This window comes from Notothenia rossii (genome assembly GCF_949606895.1).
Source record: "Notothenia rossii genome assembly, chromosome: 2".
In the NCBI taxonomy this organism is placed as follows: Eukaryota; Metazoa; Chordata; class Actinopteri; order Perciformes; family Nototheniidae; genus Notothenia; species Notothenia rossii.
Genome location: NC_136904.1, coordinates 84,848,599 through 84,873,599, shown reverse-complemented (window position 1 = coordinate 84,873,599; position 25,001 = coordinate 84,848,599). Strand labels below are relative to the sequence as shown.

The 25,001-nt window shown below is 39.4% G+C and overlaps 3 protein-coding genes across 10 annotated transcripts in view; 2 read left to right on the top strand and 1 right to left on the bottom strand.

The window, feature by feature from the left end:
• Positions 1-6,994, top strand: part of klf12b (Kruppel like factor 12b) — a 40,964-nt gene extending 33,970 nt beyond the window's left edge. For all 5 annotated transcript variants that reach the window (XM_079666391.1, XM_079666392.1, XM_079666393.1 and 2 more), the window contains 2 exons: positions 2,139-2,296; positions 2,800-6,994. In XM_079666391.1, the coding sequence (XP_079522517.1) occupies positions 2,139-2,296; positions 2,800-2,981 (340 nt within the window). In that variant the 3' untranslated portion in view covers positions 2,982-6,994. The remainder of the gene's footprint in view (positions 1-2,138; positions 2,297-2,799) is intronic.
• Positions 6,995-8,134: 1,140 nt separating this feature from the next.
• On the bottom strand, positions 8,135-24,109 carry klf5b (Kruppel like factor 5b). 4 transcript variants are annotated; one of them, XM_079666390.1, is made up of 4 exons: positions 23,981-24,109; positions 10,587-11,502; positions 10,421-10,480; positions 8,135-10,040 (listed from the first exon to the last, which is right to left on the bottom strand). In XM_079666390.1, exons 2-4 carry the CDS (start codon positions 11,488-11,490, stop codon positions 9,862-9,864), a joined length of 1,143 nt encoding a protein of 380 aa, XP_079522516.1. In that variant the 5' UTR covers positions 11,491-11,502; positions 23,981-24,109; the 3' UTR covers positions 8,135-9,861. The 4 variants fall into 4 exon arrangements, with proteins under 4 accessions (XP_079522516.1, XP_079522514.1, XP_079522515.1 ...); XM_079666388.1 differs by lacking the exon at positions 23,981-24,109 and adding an exon at positions 13,384-14,121; XM_079666389.1 differs by lacking the exon at positions 23,981-24,109 and adding an exon at positions 13,397-14,121.
• Positions 24,012-25,001, top strand: part of dachd (dachshund d) — a 118,091-nt gene continuing 117,101 nt past the window's right edge. The window contains exon 1 of the mRNA XM_079666386.1: positions 24,012-24,151. The gene's annotated coding sequence lies outside the window, so the exon portion shown is untranslated. The remainder of the gene's footprint in view (positions 24,152-25,001) is intronic.

The following is a 25,001-nucleotide window of genomic DNA, read 5'->3' as shown; positions in this document are numbered from 1 at the left end:
GTGTGTGTGTGTGTGTGTGTGTGTGTGTGTGTGTGTGTGTGTGTGTGTGTGTGTGTGTGTGTGTGTGTGTGTGTGTGTGTGTGTGTGTGTGTGTGTGTGTGTGTGTGTGTGTGTGTGTGTGTGTGTGTGTGTGTGTGGCAAAGCCCCCCTTTGACAGAAAAAGTTTGAGAACCACTGGATTAGTGGATGGCCCGGTACTCTCATCAATCATTTCTAATTAAAACTGTATACTTTAAACTTTATGGATATACTTTCTTGTGTGTTCAGTGAGATATTTTCTGAACTCAGACACAGTGAGGGGGGCGGGGGTTGAAGCAATAGGGGGAGAGAGTCCACTTCATATCTGACCCGTGTGCTCATTTCCTGTACAGCTTCAGTTTGGCAGTAAGCCAAGAGCAACGGGTGATCTGCATGTATGTGTTTTTCTGTCGTTTTGTGTATTTGTCTAGCGTGTGTGTATCATGAGTGCATGCGTCTATATCTGAGTTTGCATTTGACGAATGGTGCTTCGGTGAAACACTGAGAGACAGGAAGTGGGTTATGTGTGGTGGAGACAGTTCACTGCAGGCCTGTCTGGCAGACCCTGCTCCTCTCAAATCTGACAGGGCCCAAGCTTTTCCTTTTCGTACGCTCACTCCTTCCTCTTCCTCCTCTTCACCCTCTTATCCGTTTCTCAATATTCACAGCAGAGTCTCTGAGACCTGGAAGAAAAGCAACTGTGCTCCATCACTGCTGACAGAGCCCCCCCGTTAGATATATCCCGCATGTATTACTCCTCCCTTCCATTAAACAGAGATGTTCTTGTGTCTTTCCTGCCTATTTGTTGTTTGTGTGTAGTCATGAGTTTGTACCCATGTAAAAGATGCTCATTGATGAACATGAGACATGAACTACTGACCATCTACCACAACCCTAGCTTCTGTTTCATCTTCCTGGATGTCTGTGTGTGATTTAGAGAAGTGTTACGGGCACACACTAAACATTTGCCACACCAATGAGACTGCAAAACACTTACATGTATAAGTATTGCATGCAAAAGCACACACACACATTCCAAAGTGACACATGATATAATCAACAGTGATATTGACTAGTTAATGGAGAGGAAATGTCATGCCTAAATGTATTGATGGCAGATATAACTCAGGAGTCATTAACCTCGCTGAACAACATTGAGATAAAACTCCGTTATCCCTCCACCTATGATTGATGGAAGTGTTCGGGCAATACGAATACCATCCTTCTTACCTCATCTGCTTCTTCTGTTTACCGTGGAACAGTGTTGCACTGCCACCTGCTGGCAAAGATACTGCTCCACTTCTTCTCAGGGTTATTTTTACCTTGAATACATCCTTGCTGTTTACTGCAGTTAGTACCTACTGTTAGTGTTTGGCAGGGATGGGAGAAGTACTCAGATCTTGTACTTGAGTGAAAGTAGGAGTACCAGAGTCTAGAAATACTCTGTTTAAATGTTATTCAAGTAAAAGTACAAAAGTATTAGCACCAAAAGTAAAAGTAATCGTTATGCAAATTGGTACATTTCAGAATAATGTATATATTTTGTAAGTATTGATGCATTAAAGTGTTTATCAAAGCTGGTAAAGGTGCATCTAGTTTGAATTACTTTGTATACTGCAAGGTCGTTTTTGAATGTTACTCCAGGTGTAACTTAAGTCTAATTTAAGTCTTGATTATATTTCATATCATTAATCCAAATCTGTAAAAGTAACCTACGGTAGAAAATAAGTACAAGTACATGATTTACCTTTGAATTGCAATGAAGATGAAGTACAAAGTAGCATCAAATGGAAATACTCGAGTTAAGAACAAGTATCTTTAAAATGTTACTTAAGTACAGTACTTGAGTATATTTTCTTAGTTACTTCCAAACTCTGGTGTTTGGGGGAAGGGAAGTTCATTTAAGTAAATGATCAGTTAATGAAACTGCACTCTTTCAACCTTTGCAATGTACATAGAGCTGAACAGTGTATGTGAATATGTTTGTTTGAGTATGCTTTATGTGTCTCTTTTTAAGTATGAATACACTACATACTGCTTAGTATGTTAGTATGAAAGTACTAATGCTATTGTTACAGTGTAATAATGCTTTAATGTTTATTATTATTCTCCCGTTGCAGTTCCATGTCCCCGTTCAGTATTGAAAGCATACGACGCCCCCGGAGGTCAGAGTCACCAGATTCCAAAAAGAGAAGAATTCACAGATGTGACTTTGAGGGCTGCAATAAGGTGTACACCAAAAGCTCCCACCTAAAAGCACACCGGAGGACGCATACAGGTCAGTGCTCTGATGTTGTTCATCATGTATTTTGCTCACTTTGCAGCAGTAATGATAACATTTAAATGATTGTTGGTGTGAGCAAATGCCATGGGCCAGACCGAATGTGGAAATGAATATCAAGTTATTGTCATGTACTTAGATGACTTTAAAGAAAGGAGTTTTAGCTACCAACTGAAAAGCTTGGGGGCCAGGGAACAAATACCTGCAGAAACACAGCTGTGGTTCACCTAAACAAAATAAAAGTGACAATAAGACAAAATACGAATAAGGCTTTTATGAGCAATAGATTTGCTGCGAGCAATTGTGATATTTGAGCTTTGAAAATGTTCTGATCATACAATACCTTATACTGTTTTGGCTTTTAGCTATAGAAAGTTTCTAAATGATGGAAGACATTATCATTATAAATAAAGCATCAAGGCCAAAGTGTGCTTCCTACTGAGTAACATACTGAACATGAGGTGTACAAGCTTCTGACGGTTCTCTGTGTTTCTCTGCAGGGGAAAAGCCATACAAATGCACCTGGGACGGCTGCACGTGGAAGTTTGCCCGCTCTGATGAGCTGACGAGGCATTACAGAAAACACACAGGGGTGAAGCCCTTTAAGTGCGCAGACTGTGACCGCAGCTTCTCCAGATCCGACCACTTGGCCCTGCACCGGCGGAGACACATGCTGGTGTGAATCAGACGGAGAGAGATAAGGAGGAATGGAAAGAGAGAGAAAAGAGATCAATGGGACAGGCACACACAAACAGGCAGCCGGGGGAGCGGGATCTCCCTATGAATGTTTTACAGCTGGCCTGGACGCACACATGTACACATATACGCGCACACGCACACACACACACACACACACACACACACACACACACACACACACACACACACACACACACACACACACACACACACACAGACACGCACATGCACACGCACATGCACACGCACATGCACACGCACACACACACACACACACTCTCTCATCCGTCATGAGGAGAGAAGAAGAAGAAGAAGAAGAAGCACAGAGCTTGTTGAGCACAAAACAGGGTCACTTCTGGATCCTCTCCGGGTTGGAAGGAAAAGACGGCAGACCTGTTATTGTTGTTCTTTGGAGTATAATAGGGAACTGTCTTTTACAGCACTGTTTGTAAATGTCTCACTTTGATTTTTAAAGAAGAACTCACACTCTTTATTTGGACGGAAAAAATATATAATGCAATTGCGGCGGTCTCTTTTTCGTATCTTTCCTTTCATTATTCTTCAAACAGCTGCTTTTCCAGCGTTCATAATGTGAAAGACCCCATTGTTTGGAGTGGATTTCCTGTGCGAGCAGAAAGGAGTCAGGCCTGGACCGGATCCCAGGAAAGGACTTGGGCCTAGTTGGAGTTACAGGCAGTATTGTTGCACCGTTGCCTCCCTGTGAGTCAGATTTGTGACCAGCAGAGGGCGTCCTTTCATCACGGATGGTTTTTTCTTCGCTTGCTGGAGCTGTTTTATCTGACGCTTTCTATATGGAAGCTAAAAGAGGGCTGGACTTTCACCTGTCTCATTGCCAGCTAACAGCAAATGACTTCAAAAGCCACAATCTGAATGGATCAACCTCATCAACACGTCTACTTTCATAGATTTTGAATGACTTAATTCGAAACAGTAATAAATGGACACTCATGTCATCCCACCAACAAAGAAACACACCGTTTATGACCCGCTCACAGGGCCGGACCACCCCAAATCTCATCAGTGCTACTCTTTATGTTGAGCCTCTTGAAAGCATTTCTTAAAAAAAAAAAATCTTTGGTGGAATTTGTGCTGTGATTAGCAATCAGTAAAGTGCAATCTTTAAGGATAAATATACTTTTAGTATGACAACTTTTTGTTTATTGAATCTTACTTCTTTTTTTTGTATGCCTGCTTATTGCTTATGTTTGACTCAGAATAATACAACCCCTCATGTACAGTGAACTTGAAACAATCAGAGGAGATTTCCAGTATGTGAAAAAAAAAAACGGAGGCACCTTACAGACTCACGCTTTCATTCGGTCCCGATTGATCTTGTTTTTTTTATTATTCAGCTCTGTTTTCTCAGCTGGGTTTGACGGTGAAAGGAACTTGCGTTGTGGTTTTTGCACAGCGGCACTTGACCATAAGCTGAAACTGACACAGGAGCAGTGTTACAGGGATAGTGTGCTACCTAGTGTACAATACAGATGAGCAATACATTACTGAACAAAGTGATGAGAAGGAACGCCGACCTCCTCTTTGTTCTTTTTGCTGATGTCAATATCGGAGGAGAAGTTTCTAACTGGGCCAACTCTCCTCTCTGTACCACGACTCCCTCCGTTTGATTGGTCCCTAGCTCCAGCACAAGGCTCTAATCTGACGTGTCTACGTTAGTGAGTTACTCCCAATCATTTTTGTTTGTCTCGAATACAGAAAATCACTTGAAATGTTCTCACCTCAGACCAGATATATGTTATCTGATTTACCTGAGATTTGGCTATAACAAATCCTGAAAAATGGGGGGAATTCACATGCATACTTAAAAACATAAATACAATATGCTTGTAAAGTACTTCTACATTTGAGATGCGGTTACTGGCAGTACTAAGTTGTCTCTTCGAGAACATCACTTAACTTTAATCAGGACATTAAATTAAAGAGTTTTTTTTATAGTCATAATAACAGATATTTCTGCAAGTATGTCCAATTCTCTTAATGCTGTGTACGACCTGCAGACATAAACTAAAAGCATCAGGCCATCCCATAATATTTGATAGTGCTGCTAAATGCATTCATTGGACCGAAGCCAGTAAAAATAAATGGCAACCCTTCTGATAATAGCACCTTGAAAACACACACACACACATTTAAACACACACTTTGCGTTGAACATCCTCACCTTCAGTGAAGTAGCCAAATCCAGGAAGTCATTTCCACACATGCACCAAATGTGTGTGACCCCGTCTGATGTAACGAAGAATGGTAATGTAAGTTATCATTATTTATATATATTATTTGCGCACATGTCATTATGCCCAGTCGTATTATCATGTTGGCAAAAAAGCATATCAGCACCTTGTTTGTTTTAATAGTATGATTTTCAAATTATTTTATTTCCGATGTCAATTTATAAACAAATAGCCATCATCATATTTTATCCTCCATATAATGTATAAGAAACATTTTATTGTCGAGGGGCACTTCATCTTTGCATATAACTCTTTTTCTTCTGTAAAAAGGATCTTTTGAAAATGTTGTAATATATGTGATAGTGAAGATAACACTTATTACAAAGTTCTACAGCCTGTATATACATTGGAAGAATAGGGCTTTTGATTAGTAGATGCAGGAGATACATTTATACATGTAAAGTCTTTTTTTCAGAGACTGTAATTTATCTAATTTGATATACAGTGAAATGGGGCTTATTGTATCCATCGTGTAAATGATCATATGTGATGTTATAGAACAGTTTGCTTTCTTTGGTTTGCGGTTTAATAAGTTCATGATCAAATCATTTTTATTCCCAAGGCTGAACCAGTGTTTGCTTTTAAACAACAAATTATTTATATACATTGAACGTAATAAGGTACTCGATTCCCTATGTTGCTATTTTGCTATACCCGGACAAGAAATTCTATGATCAAGCACATATCAACACGTCTCGTATTCAGTGTATGACGACGATTGCCTTAAAACACCAGTTTTTTTCTCGATTAAATTAGACTTGAACACGGTGTCTCCACAGGACAGGGTGTGTTATATTTCCCTTCAGCATCTCTTTCCTCATTTTAAAGCATAATTTTGTAACGGTTACCAGGGTCAAAGTTATGCAATAATAATGAATAGTGCCTCATATTGCAAACTTGTAATATCAAACGCTCTGGGCAGAGTTTGGATTTTAACATGCGTGCTCAAATTAATAACTATCTACTGTAATGGGAAACCATACATTTTTAAAAACAAAAAGCACAGACAACATTATGCAAGTCGGACCTTTAACGTTTATTTTTCGCACTGAGCCTTATGCCATTGTGTCAAATGCAGCATCTTCCCATAACACTTTCACAGGCTGTTTATAGCTCACGTTATTACTTTGCTTGCAATAAGTCACTTCCTCTACGGGGGAAAACGGAGTTACAAAGGCCTCTATGTTTCATCCCTTGAATTCATCATGGAGGATAATGAGGAGTCTTGTGGCTGGATGAGGGCTGTAACGCAACGCCTTTGTTAATGAATACTGATCTTACACGTCTCTATCAGTTCAATATCTATTTTACTTTCTGTGTAACATCTGCTTTTGATTTCTTGGTTTTAAAAATGTAAGTAGTGAAGCCAATGCCTATCTTTCAAGTTTGCTGATATTACGTACAGTAATCGTTGTTCCTGTATTTATGTAAAGTGAGTGTAGTGTAAATATATTCAGATCTTTTCATTCTTACCGTGAAAAACAAAAAAAAATTGTGATATTGCTCAGCATCGCTTAAAAAGGGAGATTCTGCTCATGGAATTCCACAAATGTAAAAGACATTTTTAATCCTGATATTTTTCAAAAATTCAAGAACAGGTGTCCTTTTTTTTCTGTTACGATTTTCTTTTCTCCAAGAGTTGTTTAAGTATCCAGTCAGTGTTTTGCCTTTTTCTCTGTATTTTTCATATGGATGGAGCTGTGAAATTAAAATAAGTTCAAACATATACATGTATATTAATATGAATGGAGGCATGAAGGTTAATAAAGTTGCATTTTGTATGTAACACACTGGTATGGAGCTAGTTGCTATCTATGACTGAGATGGATGGTATGCGGTTTCCATGTCACTTCGACATCTGAGCGCTCGCATTCTCTGGCATTCAGAAACCTAATCTTGGTATTAGGGAAGATATTTAAAATTATAGATGATATACAGTAGCTTGTACACAGAGTACAGTACATCTGGTCAGAACAAGAAGAGGATAACATCTCGAAAAACAATTCAAGATCAAGTCTAATGTTTATTTATTTTTACCTCTGGTATTTTAAGACATGATTTGTTTTAACGCACGTTTAGGGAATAGAGTTTTGAGAACAGGTTTGCCCAGTACATCCTGTACGGCACTTTTTTTTAAAACTGGGTCTAGATGAATGTTTCTGTCAGCCAGCAAAGGATTCAGATGATTACAATAACAAGGTTTCAATTCCCACTCCGGTTAGTATTTTGGTGTGCCGTATGTGATTTATCACTCACAGGAGCCATACTATGTAGGCCATACTGTACAAGCAAAGTAGAGTGTATAAGTAAATAATACTAAAACAATCTCCACGGGGCAGGCTCAGACAACTCCTCTTGGCACCTTTTGTCAGCACTTCTGCTATGACTCATATCGAGGGCGCTTTACAATAATTACAACACAAAAGAAGTCATCCTGTTTTCTTTGGATTGCACATAATTGTTAAGCTCATGTGCATAAAGAGGGTGTGTTCCCTAATAACCTCTAAACACTGAAACCAAATAAAGTGCTGCTGTGCCAACACAAACAAAAACCTTGGGCAGCAAAGAGGATGAAACTGGGAATTGAAATGGAAGAATACCAAGTGGACTAGTTTTATTGTTAAAACATCTGTGAATTTTGTAAAAATTCCACATGAATGTGTTATGTTCTTGTTTACTCTTTTCAAGTCCCTAAGGAGCATTTATAATGCGAATTTTGAACTAATCTATTGATCACATTTTTAACAAATAATTGACTTGTAACTGTGACAAAAATACTGTCAAACATGCAAACTCAATTAGGAAGCACACAAAGATAATTATGACTACATGTATCAACATTTAAAAAAGCAGACATTCCAAATCAAATATTCAACACATCTTTTATTTGTACTTTGAGAGTGACATGGCTTCATAGCACATTTGATCAAGTTAGGCTACAATTATGAAGCTATGACGCAACATATTGTTACGTCTTTGATGTCAAAATATTTGTGTTTACATATTTATTTTAAAAGTATTGCATTAATACACTGGCATCCGCTGAGCTTTTAACTTGGCTGTAGAAAGTGATGACAGAATACATTGTAATAAATGTTATCTTTGCCCGAAAAAATAAAAATAAAGAGTTCTCTGCAATTAAAAAAAACATTTAAAAATCTTTACACACCCAAAAACAATTATTAAATGATATCCTCAAATAGCCAATACAAAATATATACATTTTAACAATGTTTTGTTCAACCTGAATCAAATTTAAAATACATTTGGTCATGAATAGAGATTGCCCTAGATTGGAAATAAGAGGGACAGCCAACACACAGGACCAAAACAAAAGTAGTTAAAGGCACTTTCAAAAGGTGTTTGAAAACATGGATGGCAGTCAAAAGAACCACACGCTTTTCACACAGATGTTCAGACTGGCAGGTGCTCAGTCAGATAATTATGAAACAATTTACGAGGATAAATCATCAGTAATTTTATAATCCTGAAATAAGACACCTTACATTCAGGCCCAGAAATGCGTCTTAATTTGTCCATCGTTACACTTCCAGGAGAAAGAAAAGAATGCTGCTGAAATGTTATGCACTCAAAGCAGTTGTATATTTAGTGTCAAATTAGACATTATATATATGCAAAGTTAACAAGGGAGAACAAGCCTATCAAAATAAGTTAAACCTTTTTAAAAATTAAATAAAAATCATGCTACTATAGAAGTATTCAAATAAAAAAAATGCACCATTTTGATTTATCTCTCCGACTTCCTCAAAGACATTTAACACTTCCTGCAATGGCGATATAAAGGGGGCATAGATATAGAAACATTCATAATGCTGTCCAAATGAATTAGATTTATACCCCATAGACATTATTCATCCTTCCTTTTCAGTGTTATGAGTAAATATGGATTTTGTTTTGAGTTATCCTCAACGGTAAAGTAACCCATAAATCTGGCAGTGCTGGAGTTAGTTAAGCACTGCACCCACTTCTACCACACGGCCTGCACACAGCTCTCTGTCCAACGTTTAGTTCTCCAGCTGTGTGTTTTCCTTGATCTAAAACCTGCTTAAGAACAACTTTACCTACATTCTGTTACTCTCTTAACACATACATTATCATCTTGACCTGCTGGTTCAAACATCATATTCTTTGACCTTTTTCCTTTCAACACAAGTCGTCTGCACTTACAGTTTGGCAGTTATTTAAATAAAGTACACATGTTGATATTATCTATACAATGAAAAACTTGCTGAAAAATAAAGCAACGATATTTGAAGTTGTTCATGCACTTTGCAGTGCAACGTAATCTAATGAAATAAAAGCTCAATATGTTTTAATTATTACATTTGGCTATTTATTTCTGAATTACCTCTTTGTAAAATTCCCCCAATTGTGGGTACAAATAAAGCAATGTTAATATTTAATCTTTTAACAATAAAAGAAACAATTATGTGTGGGCCAGCACTGCTAAGACACTCCCACTGGGGAGTGTGTGAGATAACCCACAGTTATTTAGTATGTTTGTTTGCTGATATGTAAGTGCTGGGTACTTAGTCCGTGTTTACTAAATATTAAAACTTGATGAAGGGGTTTCTAGCTCTGGTGTCTCTTCATGTGTAGGGCCAGGTGATCCGAGCGGGAGAAACAGCGGCTACACACGCCACACTGGAAAGGCTTCACCCCCGTGTGTTTCCTGAAATGGCGAGTCAGCTCATCCGAACGGGCGAAGCGCCATTCACATCCCTCCCAGGAGCACTGGTACGGTTTCTCTCCTACAGCATATTTAAAAAAAGAAGCAAAATGAAGCTACAGCTGACATATGACAGACATTTAAAAAACCAAAAACATCTCAAGAAATAACATCACGTAAAAGTTTGGGATATTTCTACACATCACAAATAAGTTAAGGACAAATAAGCTGATACTTTTTCCTTCTTGTGACTCAAATAGTGAGCCATAAATCACAGCGTGTCCTATCTGTTCCCCTGCCCCCTTTATGAGAGCTGCAGGGTTTATGTGATTTGACAGCAGTGAGATGTGGGCCAGGTCTGTCAGCGGACAGAATGCATCTGCATGCCAAGTACATTTTTCTGCCTGGCAACATCACCACTTTCACCCCAAAATAAAAAAGTGTAACTAAATGTATTTTTACCTGTGTGGGTCCTCAGATGGGCTTTTAGATGTGAAGACTTGGTGTATACTTTCCTGCAACCTGAAGGGAAAGAAAAAGTGTATTTTATTGCTCCTACTTGATCATAGTGCTGCAAAACTCTAAATGTAACTTTATTGTTGTTGTGCAGACTGGGCAGAAGTCTCACCTGGAACATCACAGTGGTGAATCCGCCGTCTCTCCAGATCAGGATTATTCCTCCTGTTGTACCTAACTGAAGCTGATTGGGCCAACACTGGGGACAGAGGGCCAACACCTGCCGCCGTCTGGACCAGTGTCAGGCTGGAGCGATGGACTGGCGCAGGACCCGGGCTTTGGACTAATCCGGCATTGGAATTCTGTTCTTGACTCTGGTTTGATACACGGGAAGTCTGTCCTGGATTAATGGGAATATGGGTGTGAAATTGTAGCTTTGAGGCGATGCTGGCTTCATAGGAGGGAGGTGGGGACAGATTGAGTAGGAGCTCCTTCCCCCTGTCTGGACTCGGGGGATCAGAGTTTGGCGGAGAGGGCGGCAAATAGGTTGGTCTCTGCTGATGGCCTGAGTGTCGATTGAATGGAAAACATTCATTGTGAGGACTGCTTGTGTGTTTAGCAAAATGCTGCACTGTGCCTACATTGACATTAGGAAGACTTAATGGGGTGACTGAGTTCAGCTGTGACCCATGGACGAGCTGCTCCATGTCAGAGTTCAAAAGCTGAAACAGTGGGACGTCTTGGAAATCTGGCACTTCCTGTTTGATGAAAAATGTACTGCCAGTTGAGTCGGCTGCACTAAAAACCCCTTGGTATTCTTGGAGGGTTGTTGGCGCCCCGTTGCCCTGACAGCTGGGGTGCAGCAGAGAGTGAGACGGCTCTGTTTTGATGGGTCTCATAGTCCTGCAGAGACCAGGGTGCAGGTATGTGACGTCGGGAACCAGCAGGCTCATGTTGACACTGTACGGCGAGGTGAAGTCCTCGCTGTATGGCGGCTCTAGCATCAGAGCGCTGTCCCTGCACAACATTTTGGAATTCCCAATGTCCTGTTGGTGGTGGGATAGGTAGTTGTCCATCTCGGATTTACCCTGAAACACAAAAAAGAAGCACATTTGTAAAGTTGCTTTAATCCAAATGCAATGGTGTAAGAAAGATTTTAACACTTGAAGGCAGGAAGATGGACCCTTGATGTCTCAGAAGCATCTTACTGTTGTTCTACTTTAAAACAATATTGTATTCCCCCCCAAAAGGACTAGAAGGTAGGACTACCCACTATTCTATACTGATGCTGCACCTCAAGACCTACAAAATAAACAAACTAAGTGGTGTGAATTAATCTGGGGATGCATTTGGGGCCTGCACTTGTGCCTATGGCTACACACTATCACATCAAAGACCCCCCCCCCCCCTCCCATTACAAGCAGCAGACGCCCTTCTGAAACAGTCCTGCTTAAGCTGTTTGGAAATACATGGCTGAAATTAGAACATCCAGTTGCTCTGCAGCGCTATGCATCTCTTCCTCACAAGTTTCGGTAGCGGGTGCAACGTTTCACATCCCAGCCATGCCTTGCCTGTGATTCAAGCTGAATGTCAGCATCGATACATACACTCACAGCGAATATGTTCCGTGAATATAATAACACAAACATACAGGCCTGCCTCCGATTTTAGGCTTACTGTACATCTTAACATGGAAACAAACTGCATTTAGCTTTGATCAGCAACCTACAGGGGTTCTACGTAAAAACAGCAAGCATCAGTAAACAATGTGACGCTCTGAGGCAGATGCAAACGAAAAATGCAATCCCATACCAAATTATAATCATGGAAAGAGGAAGTTCCAGGGATCGCATCCCTCGTGTTACAGAGGACTTGTCCATGATCTTCACCTCTCAGACCGTCTGTCAGTGGCGCGGTGTGTTTATGGAGAAACTGCGCGTCCTGCCCCGGAGCAACCCAAACATTATTCCTCACGGCAGCGGCCATAAAAGCAAAGGTACGGTCCCGACTATCCGAAATCGTTCACGAATGAATTAAGCATAAGTATTGTTTTGTTACGAAACAATCTGTACGAGCAAAGAGCCAGCTGTCAAACGTTCATTCTCCCTATTTTGCGCTGGCTTGTCAAATTACGCAACTGCGTGATATCAGCGCGTCTGAAGGGCGGGGCTGATGGTGGACAAAATAAACAGGACGAACCCGAACGGGAAACACGTTGTGTGATGAAAGCTGTGGTTGTATGATGAGGTGAAATGGTTTAAAGTAAATAACACTAAACACTGCGTAGAAAGAGCTAATTGAGAAAGTATCAAGTGTTTGTGTCCATAAAATAGCAGTTTATTTGCAGTCTTCTTAATGAATGAGTCAGTAAATAATTAGTTTAATCAGAGCTCCCCATCATGTTAAACAGGCTCAGTGGCTTTCTTGACTCTCATGTGACTCGTGTAATTTGAGAGCTAACGAGGGTTTGAAAGTAAAACTTGAATCAAAACCAGATTTGTCCACATTTTTATTTCAAAGGTTGATTAAGTCATGTTTTATCTTATAGGCCTCAATGGACAAATTCAAACTGATAATTTATCAGCGTCTCACCTGCCACCACAGTGACTGAAGTTGTTCCCTATCAGTATTTTTAATGCCGTTTTGGATTTTCTTTAGAGCCTCCAGCACGCTTGGGTCCTGGTCTGGCATGTTAAAAACGCCACTGCAGTGCAGCTGTCTGTCAGGACTGCATACTTGATGCCAACATTCTTAAGCCAGCAGTGAAGCCTGCACTCATACTGGCAGTGGATGTTTCCATCAGAATAGCATTTCACTCAAATACAGGGCACACTTACAGTACATTCAGCAATGATGACATACTAAACCTGCATTTTCAAATCTTTTCCCAATAATTAACATAATTCACATGCAATTCAGCGTTAAAATACTTTTGAACGGTTTTGAAATACTTTTTACTCCTTACATACCTTGTAAACTTACTTGTGGTAACTTTGATATTTGTATCAGTCTTTTTTCTCTTTCTTTACATCCATGGATATACTCTAAATATCTCGCTCAGCATGTAAAAACACTCGGTAATCCAACCCCAGGCTTCTTGAGATCTCAGTGACAGCAGCTTTATACCTCGGCTTAACAACACAGAACTCACTTGTCAGGGTTGTTTTTTTTTCCCACACAGGTGTATGAAGTATTGCCCCATGATAATGATAGTGCCATTGCAACATGCTGGAACTGGAAACACAGGTATGCCACAATGTTGGCACAGATGTGTGGACTTGGCTCCGTGGCATTATATTTTGAGAAAAGGTTTTCTATTTTAATGTGACATTTTCTGCCACTCCCATTCATGTTCTTCTTCAGGCAATTTGTGTACTCTTATTAAAGTATTGTAACTGCACCCACTTTAGGCCTGAGTCAACATGTTTTAAAGGTGAATTTCTGAGGTTGGATCAGATCAGATGTGAAACTCAAACATGTCTTTTAAAGCTATTGATACAGCATGTGTTATACAAATGTTCCTACTATTCATACACTGAAAAATCATATTTCACCAACTGTTTTTTTATTAGGGTTTTGTGAGTGACAGGTTGTTTTTCCCCTGGCCCCCACCTTTTTTGACCCATGGATCACAGGGTCTTCTATTCTCCCCTATATTTATTTTTGATATTATGCCCTTATCCTAGAGTAACTCAAAGTTTGTGTTTGTTTTTTTAGCATCATACATTTTCTAATTTACTTCATATAATTTCAATTCCATTTGTTTTTTTAACCTTCTGTTAATGTGCTATTCTTGTATAACACATGATGTTGTATTACACTTGGTTTTGAAACATGCATTATAAATACAATTAATTATCATTTTGACTTATTAGCTATTTTTGTTTCTACTTAATTTCTAAATCATTTATTTTTATTATATGATGTTACCACACAATTGAAATACTCCAAAGCACTAATATAATCAGAATGAGTATTCACCAAGAAAATTCTCACCTATTTAAATGTCTCATGATGCAGTAAAAATCATATTCAAATGGTTGCTGATCATCCAATTAGGTGCTGATTGATTGCTTGTCATGTGCTGACCTTTCTGAGTGCAATTTAAATCCATGGATGTCTCAGCTCCAAGAGGAGCAACTGTCATTCTTGGCTGTGGCTCTTCCTGCACAGCGAATGTGAGCCGAGCCCTCCTCCATATCCCCCGCATTAAAACCTCACAATATGCCCAACAACTGCACAGCGGAGGAGAGGGAATGCACGGTATGTGCTTACAGCATCACAACTCCTGGCTCCTCTGACATGGACTAATATGGCCAAGCCACGAGGGGATAGGACAATAAACACATGCAGCACATTGCAACTGCACAAGAGGGAAACACACTTTCAATAAGGGATGAAATCATTTTGTATTTTGTTTGTAAGATTGCTTATAACAAATAGCTTGTAAATGATTGTGAGCAGCTTTTTTCCTTTGTACATAGTTTAAACGTTCTGACAGTTAGTCTAACACAGAGATACAAAGAGATCTTATGTTGTATCTTAAAACAGGTGCCTAGCACTCCCACCAGAGGGCAATGGTCAGCTGCAGAGGAATTCATTTGTGAGTTTACGTACTTGCTTTGTACTGCTGAAGCATCAAATTAACACTATTAATGCATTACAGTTTTATATTGTGTATAATTACCTTCTATAGTCAGCAAGTGGAAACAGTAATGGGATGTTTGCAGTCAATTGACAGTTTCATTTTGTGCAATAAAGATTTATCAAAGTATTATTTATGTCTGAGTGTGTTTTTCTGAGAACCCCGTCACAAGGATAATTAAAAGTACAAAAAAGAACCAAATTATTTTCATTGCAAATTAAACAAACGTATACAAAATAGTTTTTTAGAGCTTGCTCAATACACATTTTCTTTAACTTTCTATCTTCTCTTTAAGACCTCGAGTAGGCACTCAGAATACTAATTTATTTCAGATTCACAAAGCCTGCCCTTGAAAAAAAACAATCAATAATTTCTTCTTTGGCTTTATTATTTTGTCTCAAGTTTGGCTGTGTTACAGGCTTGGCTTGTTGACTCTATACAGCATGTATCTGATCTGACACAGTTTCATTAGGCATTAGTAATCATTTCCATAGCACACAACATTAGAGTACTCCTGTTTGTAAAACAGCAGATGAGGCTAATGCCGTCCTCTGGGGAGAAATTCAATATAATTCGTTAATTAAATGGAATAATTTAATTACAGTAACTTAGAAAGCATTCATCAATATAATTGTTTCTGGAGCCACCATTATAATTGAGGTTTAAGTGAAAACAAGTCCGTTTCTAATGTTGGTAATGTGCTGACATAGTTTTCCCACCCTCCATTTGTTCCTCTCTCTGATCTTCCACCATGCCGTTTCTCCACAGTGTTTTCGTTTGATAGCCAGCCATACCACATCAGCAAGACCAAAACATTTATTACAGCCATTTAATTTAACCTCTCTACAGGCATGGACAAGAAGACAGAGATGATAGCACAGCCGCACTGAAAGACTCTCGCTGTTCGGCTTCTAATCTGATCCTCTCTACTGCCCTTTCATAAAGACACCAGACTATTACCCTGACTCCAAACATACCTCTGCCATTTAAACTGTCTTGGATTTCACCACAAAGACGACCAAATAGAGTCCAATTCATTCTTCAGGGCCAAATAATAAAACATAATTTTAGTCTAATCTGCCTGAAGAATGTCTTCTGTTTGAAGTTGACGGTGCTCTATCTTCTGGGAGGAATAATTGCCTTTTGAGTACAGCAGGAGAGGCCACTGAGGTAAGCCTGTCGAGGGTCTGCACCTTACAGGTGTGCCCTTGGACAGACAACCTCCTCGTTGTTCTGGAGAGAAAGGGAGAGGGAGAGGGAGACGGGGAGAGCCAGACTGAAAGAATTCATCTGCCAGTTGAAACTTTCCAAGGCACCGGCCTCGCAGCAGCACTCTGCGCTCTCAGATCCCTGTGTGTGAGCGAACAAAGACACACTGATCTGCAGTAATTCCTCCTGTCTGATACAGCTGACAAATTCTTGTCATTAGAGTTTTATCATTTTGTAAGACAGGTTTGTGAAATTGACCTGGTTGTAATCTGTTTGATTTGGACAACTGCATTGGTGATGAAGTTACTGACAGTTATTGTCTGCAAATGTAAACGACACTCTTCGTATAGTGCAGGCTTTGTGTGCGTGCAGAAGCAGATATCAATAAATAAACCAAGTTTGCCTACATGGCTATTGGAATTCTGAGTAGCCATTGATTATAGAGGTTAAACATTAATTTATGAATCATTTCTGTTAAATTGTAGCTATTTATCAGCTATATGGGATAGTGATTTTGAAGCCTTCTGTCTTAGACAAACTAAATCTCTGCTTCATTTGTCAAACTTCCCCCTGATTTTTAATGGGGCCTATTAATTGAGCAGAGAAATCTGTCCCTTTCTGAACATGGCATTGAAAGCTGCTGAACAGCTGTCCCAGCTCTGGAGAATCATATGGAAGAATGCATTATCGGCCTTGTTTGAATATTCCCTTAGATTTGGAATAATCAGGCAGCTATTCAGCAGTGAGATGGCCACGCACAGATGCCAAAGCACAGCTGAGGGGAGCACAACGGTGTAATGCCGCTCAAACACACACAAAACCATCGGCGTGAAAAAAACCTGTGAATAATGCAGGTGCGCTTTATTTCTGTATAGTGTGCTTATCATACATAATAGCTAAGACACTTTCTTTCTGTCCTTTTATCTCTTTTTTCTTTTCTTGTTCAAGGTGATCTTAGCTTTGCATATGGCTGATTAATCTTATTGCACAGTAGCTAACATTGATCACAGAAATGATTAGAAATGCATTAGTCAGCAGACTGTTTGGAGTGGTTGGGTTTAAGTGCTAGAGCCAAGCCATTTTCCATAGGTGTCCATGTTTTTAATTTTGTTATATAGAATTTTGTAAATGGATGCATGCATGCCGCCCAAATACAGCATCAAAGCTTTAATGCTTACAGACATAATTTAATCTCCTAGATGGCAGGCCTGATGGACTGTGTAGAGAAGGCATCCCTGCTAAATTCATTATGCTAAAAGTTGCTAGATCTCACAAGCTGACGAGAGAGAGAGAGAGAGAGAGAGAGAGAGAGAGAGAGAGAGAGAGAGAGAGAGAGAGAGAGAGAGAGAGAGAGAGAGAGAGAGAGAATAACCTGTGTTTCTATTTTATGCCTTATAAGAAATCCTGGCTGTGCATTGTAATGTTGATGACAGCCCACTCTCCTCTATTGGAATGTTTGCACTTTTTTTTACCACAGAGCTTTCACCAGCTTAACTGAATTGTACCGACTTTTATATACAGTAGTTGTACCGTAACTAACATGTGATATTTAGGTACATTTTAAATGTTTTGATGTGATTGTTGTACACAGAAACTAAGCATTTGAATATAGTGTCAATCATATATATGCACAGCAGTTCATGGCCTCATGTGTGACACAGTGTTGATTTGTTTAAAGTGACACTGCCACCTACTGTAGTGAATCAACTTAACATGCTCTGTTTCACACTTGCAAGAAACATCAGATTCATTTGGGAAACATTGTTGGTTCTTTATCCCTACTAAATAAAAGTGAAATGGAAAAACTCATACCAACTAACTTTTTGAAGCCATTCTTCATTTTCCCCTGACCTCACGACTGCAGCCCCTCCTCCTCCTCACTCATGTCTCAGATGCCTCCTTTAATCATTAAACAAAGTCTTTCTTTATTCACAAAAAAGTCTTTTCAACTTCTAATTTCAGAGGTTTATGAAAGTTCAAGTTCACTCTAAATGTCTTCTATATTTTACATATACTGTACTTTGGTATACAGGATCACCCACTTCAAAGCAACACTAACTTTGAGTTCATTATAATGACATACTTTGCAGATTTTTTATAATAATAGGCCAATGTTAGCAACAAAAATTAAAGAAATTGGTTATACAATCATCTCACAAAATTGGAAACAGTAAAAGAAATGCTTGACAAAATTGCATATTAAATGTGACAGCATAAGAATGTATTGAAAATAAATACTCAACATCACTTATTAAGTAAATAGATGTGTACACTTTTCCACACAATAAAATGTGTTGATTACTTAGCAAAGGGACATCTTCACGATTAAATAGCATGGCATCGCTTCAACAGCAGAGGTGCAACTCATGAGGGTCCTACCAAGACAACTCTTGCCACATGTTCAACACTCCCCATTAAAAACCTGGGGAAATTAATGAGCTTCCATTGGCACCCTCACAACAAAGGGATCTATAAAGCTGCCTTAATGTTCTCAGGGAAACTTTACTCTTCAGTGGTTCCCAATCAACCGGTAGCAGCAGATTTTGTTTTATTTCCCTTGTAACCTACAACGGGGGCTAAAAATGCTACTGACTGCAACTTTACATAAATGTTATCCTTGATTGAAATTGCTTTAAGCTCATTCTTAATCAAAGGTTTGTCAATAATTAACCATGTTGGGTTGTCAAAAATCTAATTGTGTGTATATCTTTAAATAATGGCTGAGCAGTGTGCTTTCAGAAATCTATAAATGTGTCAAATATTGCCAAACAACATTTATTTGTTATATATTCACAGTTCTACTTGTGTTGTGTTATAAAAGAAATACAAATGGAGTACACGCAGAACAAAACCCTCTCATGTTGTGGGCATTGATTTGTTTTTTCTACTTGCTTGTACACAATTAAGAACACTTAGGAATCAAAGAGCGAAGAGGTTTGCAGAAAGGTATTCATTAGAACTTTATTTATGCAGATGCGTTGTCAATTTGCATAAAAAGCAATTCCACAGATGGGTTTATGGCAGTAATGACTGTTCCAGTCTGCAATAAAACATCTGCTTAATCACAACAGAGACAGTCAATGGCTGCTGTGAAAACAGGCTGTCCAAGTACTTCTCAAAGAAAGTACTGAGGTGAACAGCCAGTGTGGACAGGTAAGGAAAAAAATAGTAAAGAGATTTAGGGAAAAAATCTGTTCAAAAGCAGCATTAGTTAAAAGAGACGCACTTCTCCCAAACATTTGCTGGTGGTACTTTGAGTTCTCTGATGTTGAGAAAAAATACCCTTATCGTGTTGGCAGAACAATCCACTTACTGTGTCTAAGAGAAGAGAGAATTTCGTTCCAAGTCAAGCCAAGTCTTTGTCTACGTGTGCCAACTATTTTCAAAATATTCACTTTGTGTCCTTTTAATTCAGAGCCACACACAGATACGGGCACACGCACAAACACACCTTCCTCACACCAACCTTCCTCACACACACACACACACACACACACACACACACACACACACACACACACACACACACACACACACACACACACACACACACACACACACACACACACACACACACACACACACACACACACACACACACACACACACACACACACACACACACACACACACACACACACACACACACACACACACACACACACACACACGGAGCAGTGTGGCTGCAAGGTCACTCCAAGTATTGATAAATCACCCAGCTGTGATTCCCTCCTGACAGCTCAAACTAACATCAAGCTGGATGGGGGAGAACAAAAGACCATCAAGCGGCCCTTTTCCTGACACTTTTATTCAATCACGGCCAGATTGCTTACGACAGCACCAGCAGCTGTTTCGTCTTCATCTTTCCCCATTTGATAAAGCGTGTCAAGTCATATTTCTGTAAGTACTTCACCTCACCCCATACTGTGCAGATCCGCAGCGATTCGGCATATGCACATTCCACATGAGGGGATCGTCAAATGGGTCAGGGAGTAATGACACCCCTCTGAAGGTCGCAGCACACTGGCGTGGGGGTGGGAGCAGGTAGGTGGGTGGAAGGGGGGGGTGACGACAAAGCAACAAGCTGAAGGTCAAAGATAAGAAAAGCCGCAGAGATATCTAAGATAGCCAGCAGAAATTAAACAATGAGGGAAAGGCAGTCAGGCTTTGATTGTGTGATTGTGTTGTTTAAGAGAGAAGGGGGGGGGGGGGGGGGCGTTGTTGGTGCTTAGGATTGTTATTTTGGGATCACCAACCCATTCAGAGCGCTTCTGTTGACCTTGTTCCTTATGGGATGGAGGTCTTAGACAGGACAGAATTATTGCAGATGTCCATTGTTTGTTTGTGATCAGACATCAGCCCCCGCAGAAATGAGATTTCCATTTCGCAACTGCCTTTGAATGTTTACATTTAGATTGCGTTTACAGGCCCCCGGTTTCCTGTCCAAATGTCTGATAACAATTACAGGTGTTTCAGTTTATTATAGAGAGGATGAATGCCAGATTTCTTAATAATGACTGCGTCCAAGGATAAGTATCACCCCCGCCTAGCTCTGATTATTGTCATGAGATGTTTTGAGATGTGTTATAGCTAGAGGGATCATGCCTAAACTTTGTAAAAATGTGAAAGGAGTCAGTTTGATATTATTCTTTCCTTATGCCAAAGAGAAATAGCCTTTCCTCAACAAGACAATCTAGCATGTGTCAAGCTTATCAAACAAGAAGAAGTGTCTTATCACCAGAACATGAAAAGGTGTCACTTGAAAGATACAGTATTACACCTGTTCAAGTGACACAGCTTATAGCACTTCATCTGAAAATAGGTCTCAATACCACCTTTTCAGCATCTTTGGTCAGAAGAAAATAAGATCTTCTTGGTGATATGTTCACCACAGCTAATGACCACTGGTTGTGTGGAAATACAGACATGTAAATCAGGTGGAATGTAGGAGATGCTGGTATCAAAAATGGGACAGCTCACTCCACTCAGACTTGGCCTGGCTCCCAGGAATGCAGTTAGCTAGCACACAATCACTGCCTATTCACGGTGGCACAGCTGCTGTGGACATATGTTCCCCACCAAAGAAGGAGGACATCAACCAGGCACACCTTGAACAGGTTAGCAGATGAATGGCGTTCAGTCCTTTGACAGTCTGCCCTCGTCTCGTTGTATTTTCCCTTGCTCAACAAATAAGTTCCCCTCCAGTGTGGCCTAAACTTTTCCTATTCATTCATCCATGACAAACGGAGGGCATGAAAAGTGTATGTTGGAAAATCAGTGGTAGGTAGCATTACTTCTGTAAATAAATTATTGTAAATCAGGGACATTTCTCAATCATTTCTGGTGTTTCAGAGGTACAATGAACCTCCAGGAAGAGTAATAAGGAATATTAAGTAAAAGTGCATACAAAGACTTTTTTCCTAGCCCTCAGCAAATGACCAAATGCGGAAGAAAAAGATTACATTTATTCATAGCTGTCTTTCATCAAGAAGCTTAAAACCCAAACTTCCAATGTAACCCCAAATTATATGCATATTGCACTGACCTCTTTCACCCTTTTTCTTAAAGCCATGGAGGAGGCGTGATATGCAAAACCCACACATCCTTCAGCTCATCATTTAGACGATTTCAGCACTTTTGGTTTTCCAGCTGTCCAAGGGTGATCACGTTAGTCACTAATAGATAAAGAAGACGCTCCGCCATTAGCATGGAGGTCATATGTGTAATGTCAAAAAATTCAAAACCCTGCTGTCACTGCATTCAGAGAAGAAAAAACAATGTGATTTACACTCGAAATTCACTTGATGCAATGTCAAATGCTAGGAATTGAGAGACAGAGAAAGCACTAGATAACTGCAATCCATTCTCACATTATCCATTGTTAACACTCGTGCTTTTGTCACCCATCTCTGCAGCTATGACCTATTAGCTTTAGTGAAGTGTTCTGGGGCCACGGAGCCATGTGAAGGTTGTTCACCCATCCAGCAGAGCCATTTACAGGAGAGAGACCCCAGAGCCGAGCCGTAGCAGCTCTCTAATGACTCTATCAGCTACACTGATGGGAGTAAATGGCACCCAGAGATTTCAACATATTCCCTGAGCATGCATTACATTTGCTCTCCTTATTTCAGTTATTGTGTTGTAATGGAAAAACATAAGTATGCATGTAAGGACATTGTAAAACAATTCAAAAATAGCAATATCAGATTTCCTTTTTAAAGTATATTTAACAACCCTCCTTTGCATATGATGCATGCACACACCACACTTTCTTTAAAGTTAGAACAGTATCATGCACCTGCAATATTAATTTGCAAACACATCTTTGAAGGATCCGTGGGCTCTTTAGCTCACTGTTAATACAACCCCAGTACAATTATCGTGATTTCAAAGGGAAGGAGGTTTGATCTTGCACCTCAATCCAACAATTACAGGAAACTATGTGAAAGATAAAAACAGAGTATGTGCTTCCCTTTGTGAGAGATGGTGCGAAGTCACAGGAGTATTCATTAAGGCCTTTGTGTCCTGTTTGAAATAGTGCTGTTAAAGGCTTTAGCTGTGGGCATCTCTCTGGAAGAGATATAATGATCCTCCAATTAGAGACAGAATCATGAGACCTGTTTATTAGTCCTAATTCATCTCCTCCTTGTGCTGAGCATATCAAATATTACAGCGGGGAAAAAACCAAACAATTTGCCCACCATAATTACAGATCTATTAATAGTTTCACAACAATGACAAGCAGAGCTATTCACATCATTTTCTACAGTCAAGAACAATACCGCAGCACTGTCAATGTATCCATTAAAGGCTGCATTTATACCAGCTCAGTGACATCTTGCATTTCAAAGATGGCTCTGCCTCTTCAGATAAATGACACTTTTTCATTAACCAGAATGGTTTGGGTATTATTAATTCTTAATGGATTTCCAGACACTTCTCTACTTTTGTAGCTTATCATACAAAAGCAGGCTTTTGTGGCGGCAAATGTATTTTCAATTAAGAACAAGAAAGAAAAAAAACCTGCAATGCATTGTTAAAGGTTTCTGTTGCAGGAGTATGAAGGTAAAAAGGGATACAACCTAATTCAATGACAAAACCAAAAAATGCAAGTGAACAATCCACAAAGCTCATAAAACTGGAGACTGTTGTCCTCAGATAACCATATTCATTAAAATTGTTATGGTGTTCAAAATTCTAAAGAATCATGACAAAGGCACACATATTTACAAACCATTTTTAATAGTATGCAAATAGGTTATTAGACCCTATAGAATCAAGGGTTCAATCACCTATTTACTTGCTATCACACATTGTACATTTTCCATTGTACTACGTCTTCATGTATCTGTATACACATGTACATCTGTATGAGTATCTACAATCTAAAGTTGAGATACATTTGTAAACTCACTGTCAAACCATTGAATGGTACTCTGTTGATAATAGACAATGGCAATAGCAAGTTTAATTTTCATGGTGTAAATACAGCTAAGGCAACAGTCAAATCACACACAGTGCCATGATATAGCAACGTCAACGTTTCAAACATTAGTAGGATCTATGTTTGTTAGATGTAGGACACGAAAAACATGCATGCATTTCAAGCATGATTTCAAGCCATGATTACAATCTGATTTCTGGAGTTTGCAGCTAATGGCGTGCTAGTGGCTGCACCAGGTGTTATTGTGTGTTTGAGGAGGTTTACGTACCTGCAGTATCCGGGCTCTCTCCACCACTAACGTGTTTCACTCCCTGCTAAACGCTAGACAGTTTAAAAAGGTGACAGTAGTAGCAGACAGGTGACTTCACTCTGAGCAGCTCCAGGCCTTGACCCACAAACACATTTCACGGGAGTGCGAGGATGCACGTTTTAGTGCTAGGTAAGACTATCCCGAATAACGGTCCTGAAATCTTTAATGATAACCATACAACGGTTTAAAACTGTTTACCGACAACGTTTCCAGTAGCGACTACCAAAGTTTGAAGTTTTGTTTTTAGCCAATGTTAGCTAGGGTAGGGCTAGCTTGTACAGTACAGTACAGTATAGTGTTGGCTAACGTTAAATGCTATCAACAGCCAGCTAATTAAAGTAGGCTATAAGGATTAAGTTTAGGTCTACTATTTTGCTGTTTGATGGACAAGACTAATGTTATCCTAATGATTTGTGAAAAGCTGATCCTGAATGTAAACGTTTTATTAAGATGTCAAAATTGAGTAGGATAAATGTTGAACATTGATAACGAGTAGGCCAAATAGATCATATATATATATATATATATATATATATATATCCATAATTGGTTATGTGTTCAGTGTTTCACCTTTTTCCTGTTCATAACAGACCTTTCATTTAGGAAACAGGACAGCTCCATATAATAAGATCTACTGGTTTTGCAGAAAGTTTGGTCTGATGATGATAAGATACAGAGACAATATGATGGAACATTGAACATATTCAAATACTTATAGTTTACAGTCCAAATATTTGAGAGTCACAGACCAGAAAATAAACTGTACAATTTAATGTCTACCAGTACAAGAGCCCAGCCATAAATCCTAACTTGGCGAAACTTAAAATATAGCATTTTGTTGAGACTGTGACAGAGGGGTGCTGATACATCTTTATGGTGCATGATACTTTATTGGGTGATTATATTTTCACTGCATGAGGTGATACAACCTTTAGCATCAACTCCTTCACAACATCACAGGTAGTCCGTGCTGTTGTGA

Bases quoted from the DNA above. Each gene is read 5' to 3' on its own strand.
- klf5b (XM_079666387.1), bottom strand. From the start codon at position 12,400: ATGGCCGCTGCCGTGAGGAATAATGTTTGGGTTGCTCCGGGGCAGGAC. The intron at 10,481-10,586 runs GTGAGACTTCTG...CTTTCCCTTCAG, and splicing joins TCACCACTGTGATGTTCCAG to GTTGCAGGAAAGTATACACC. The intron at 10,041-10,420 runs GTAAAAATACAT...AATATGCTGTAG, and splicing joins CCATCTGAGGACCCACACAG to GAGAGAAACCGTACCAGTGC.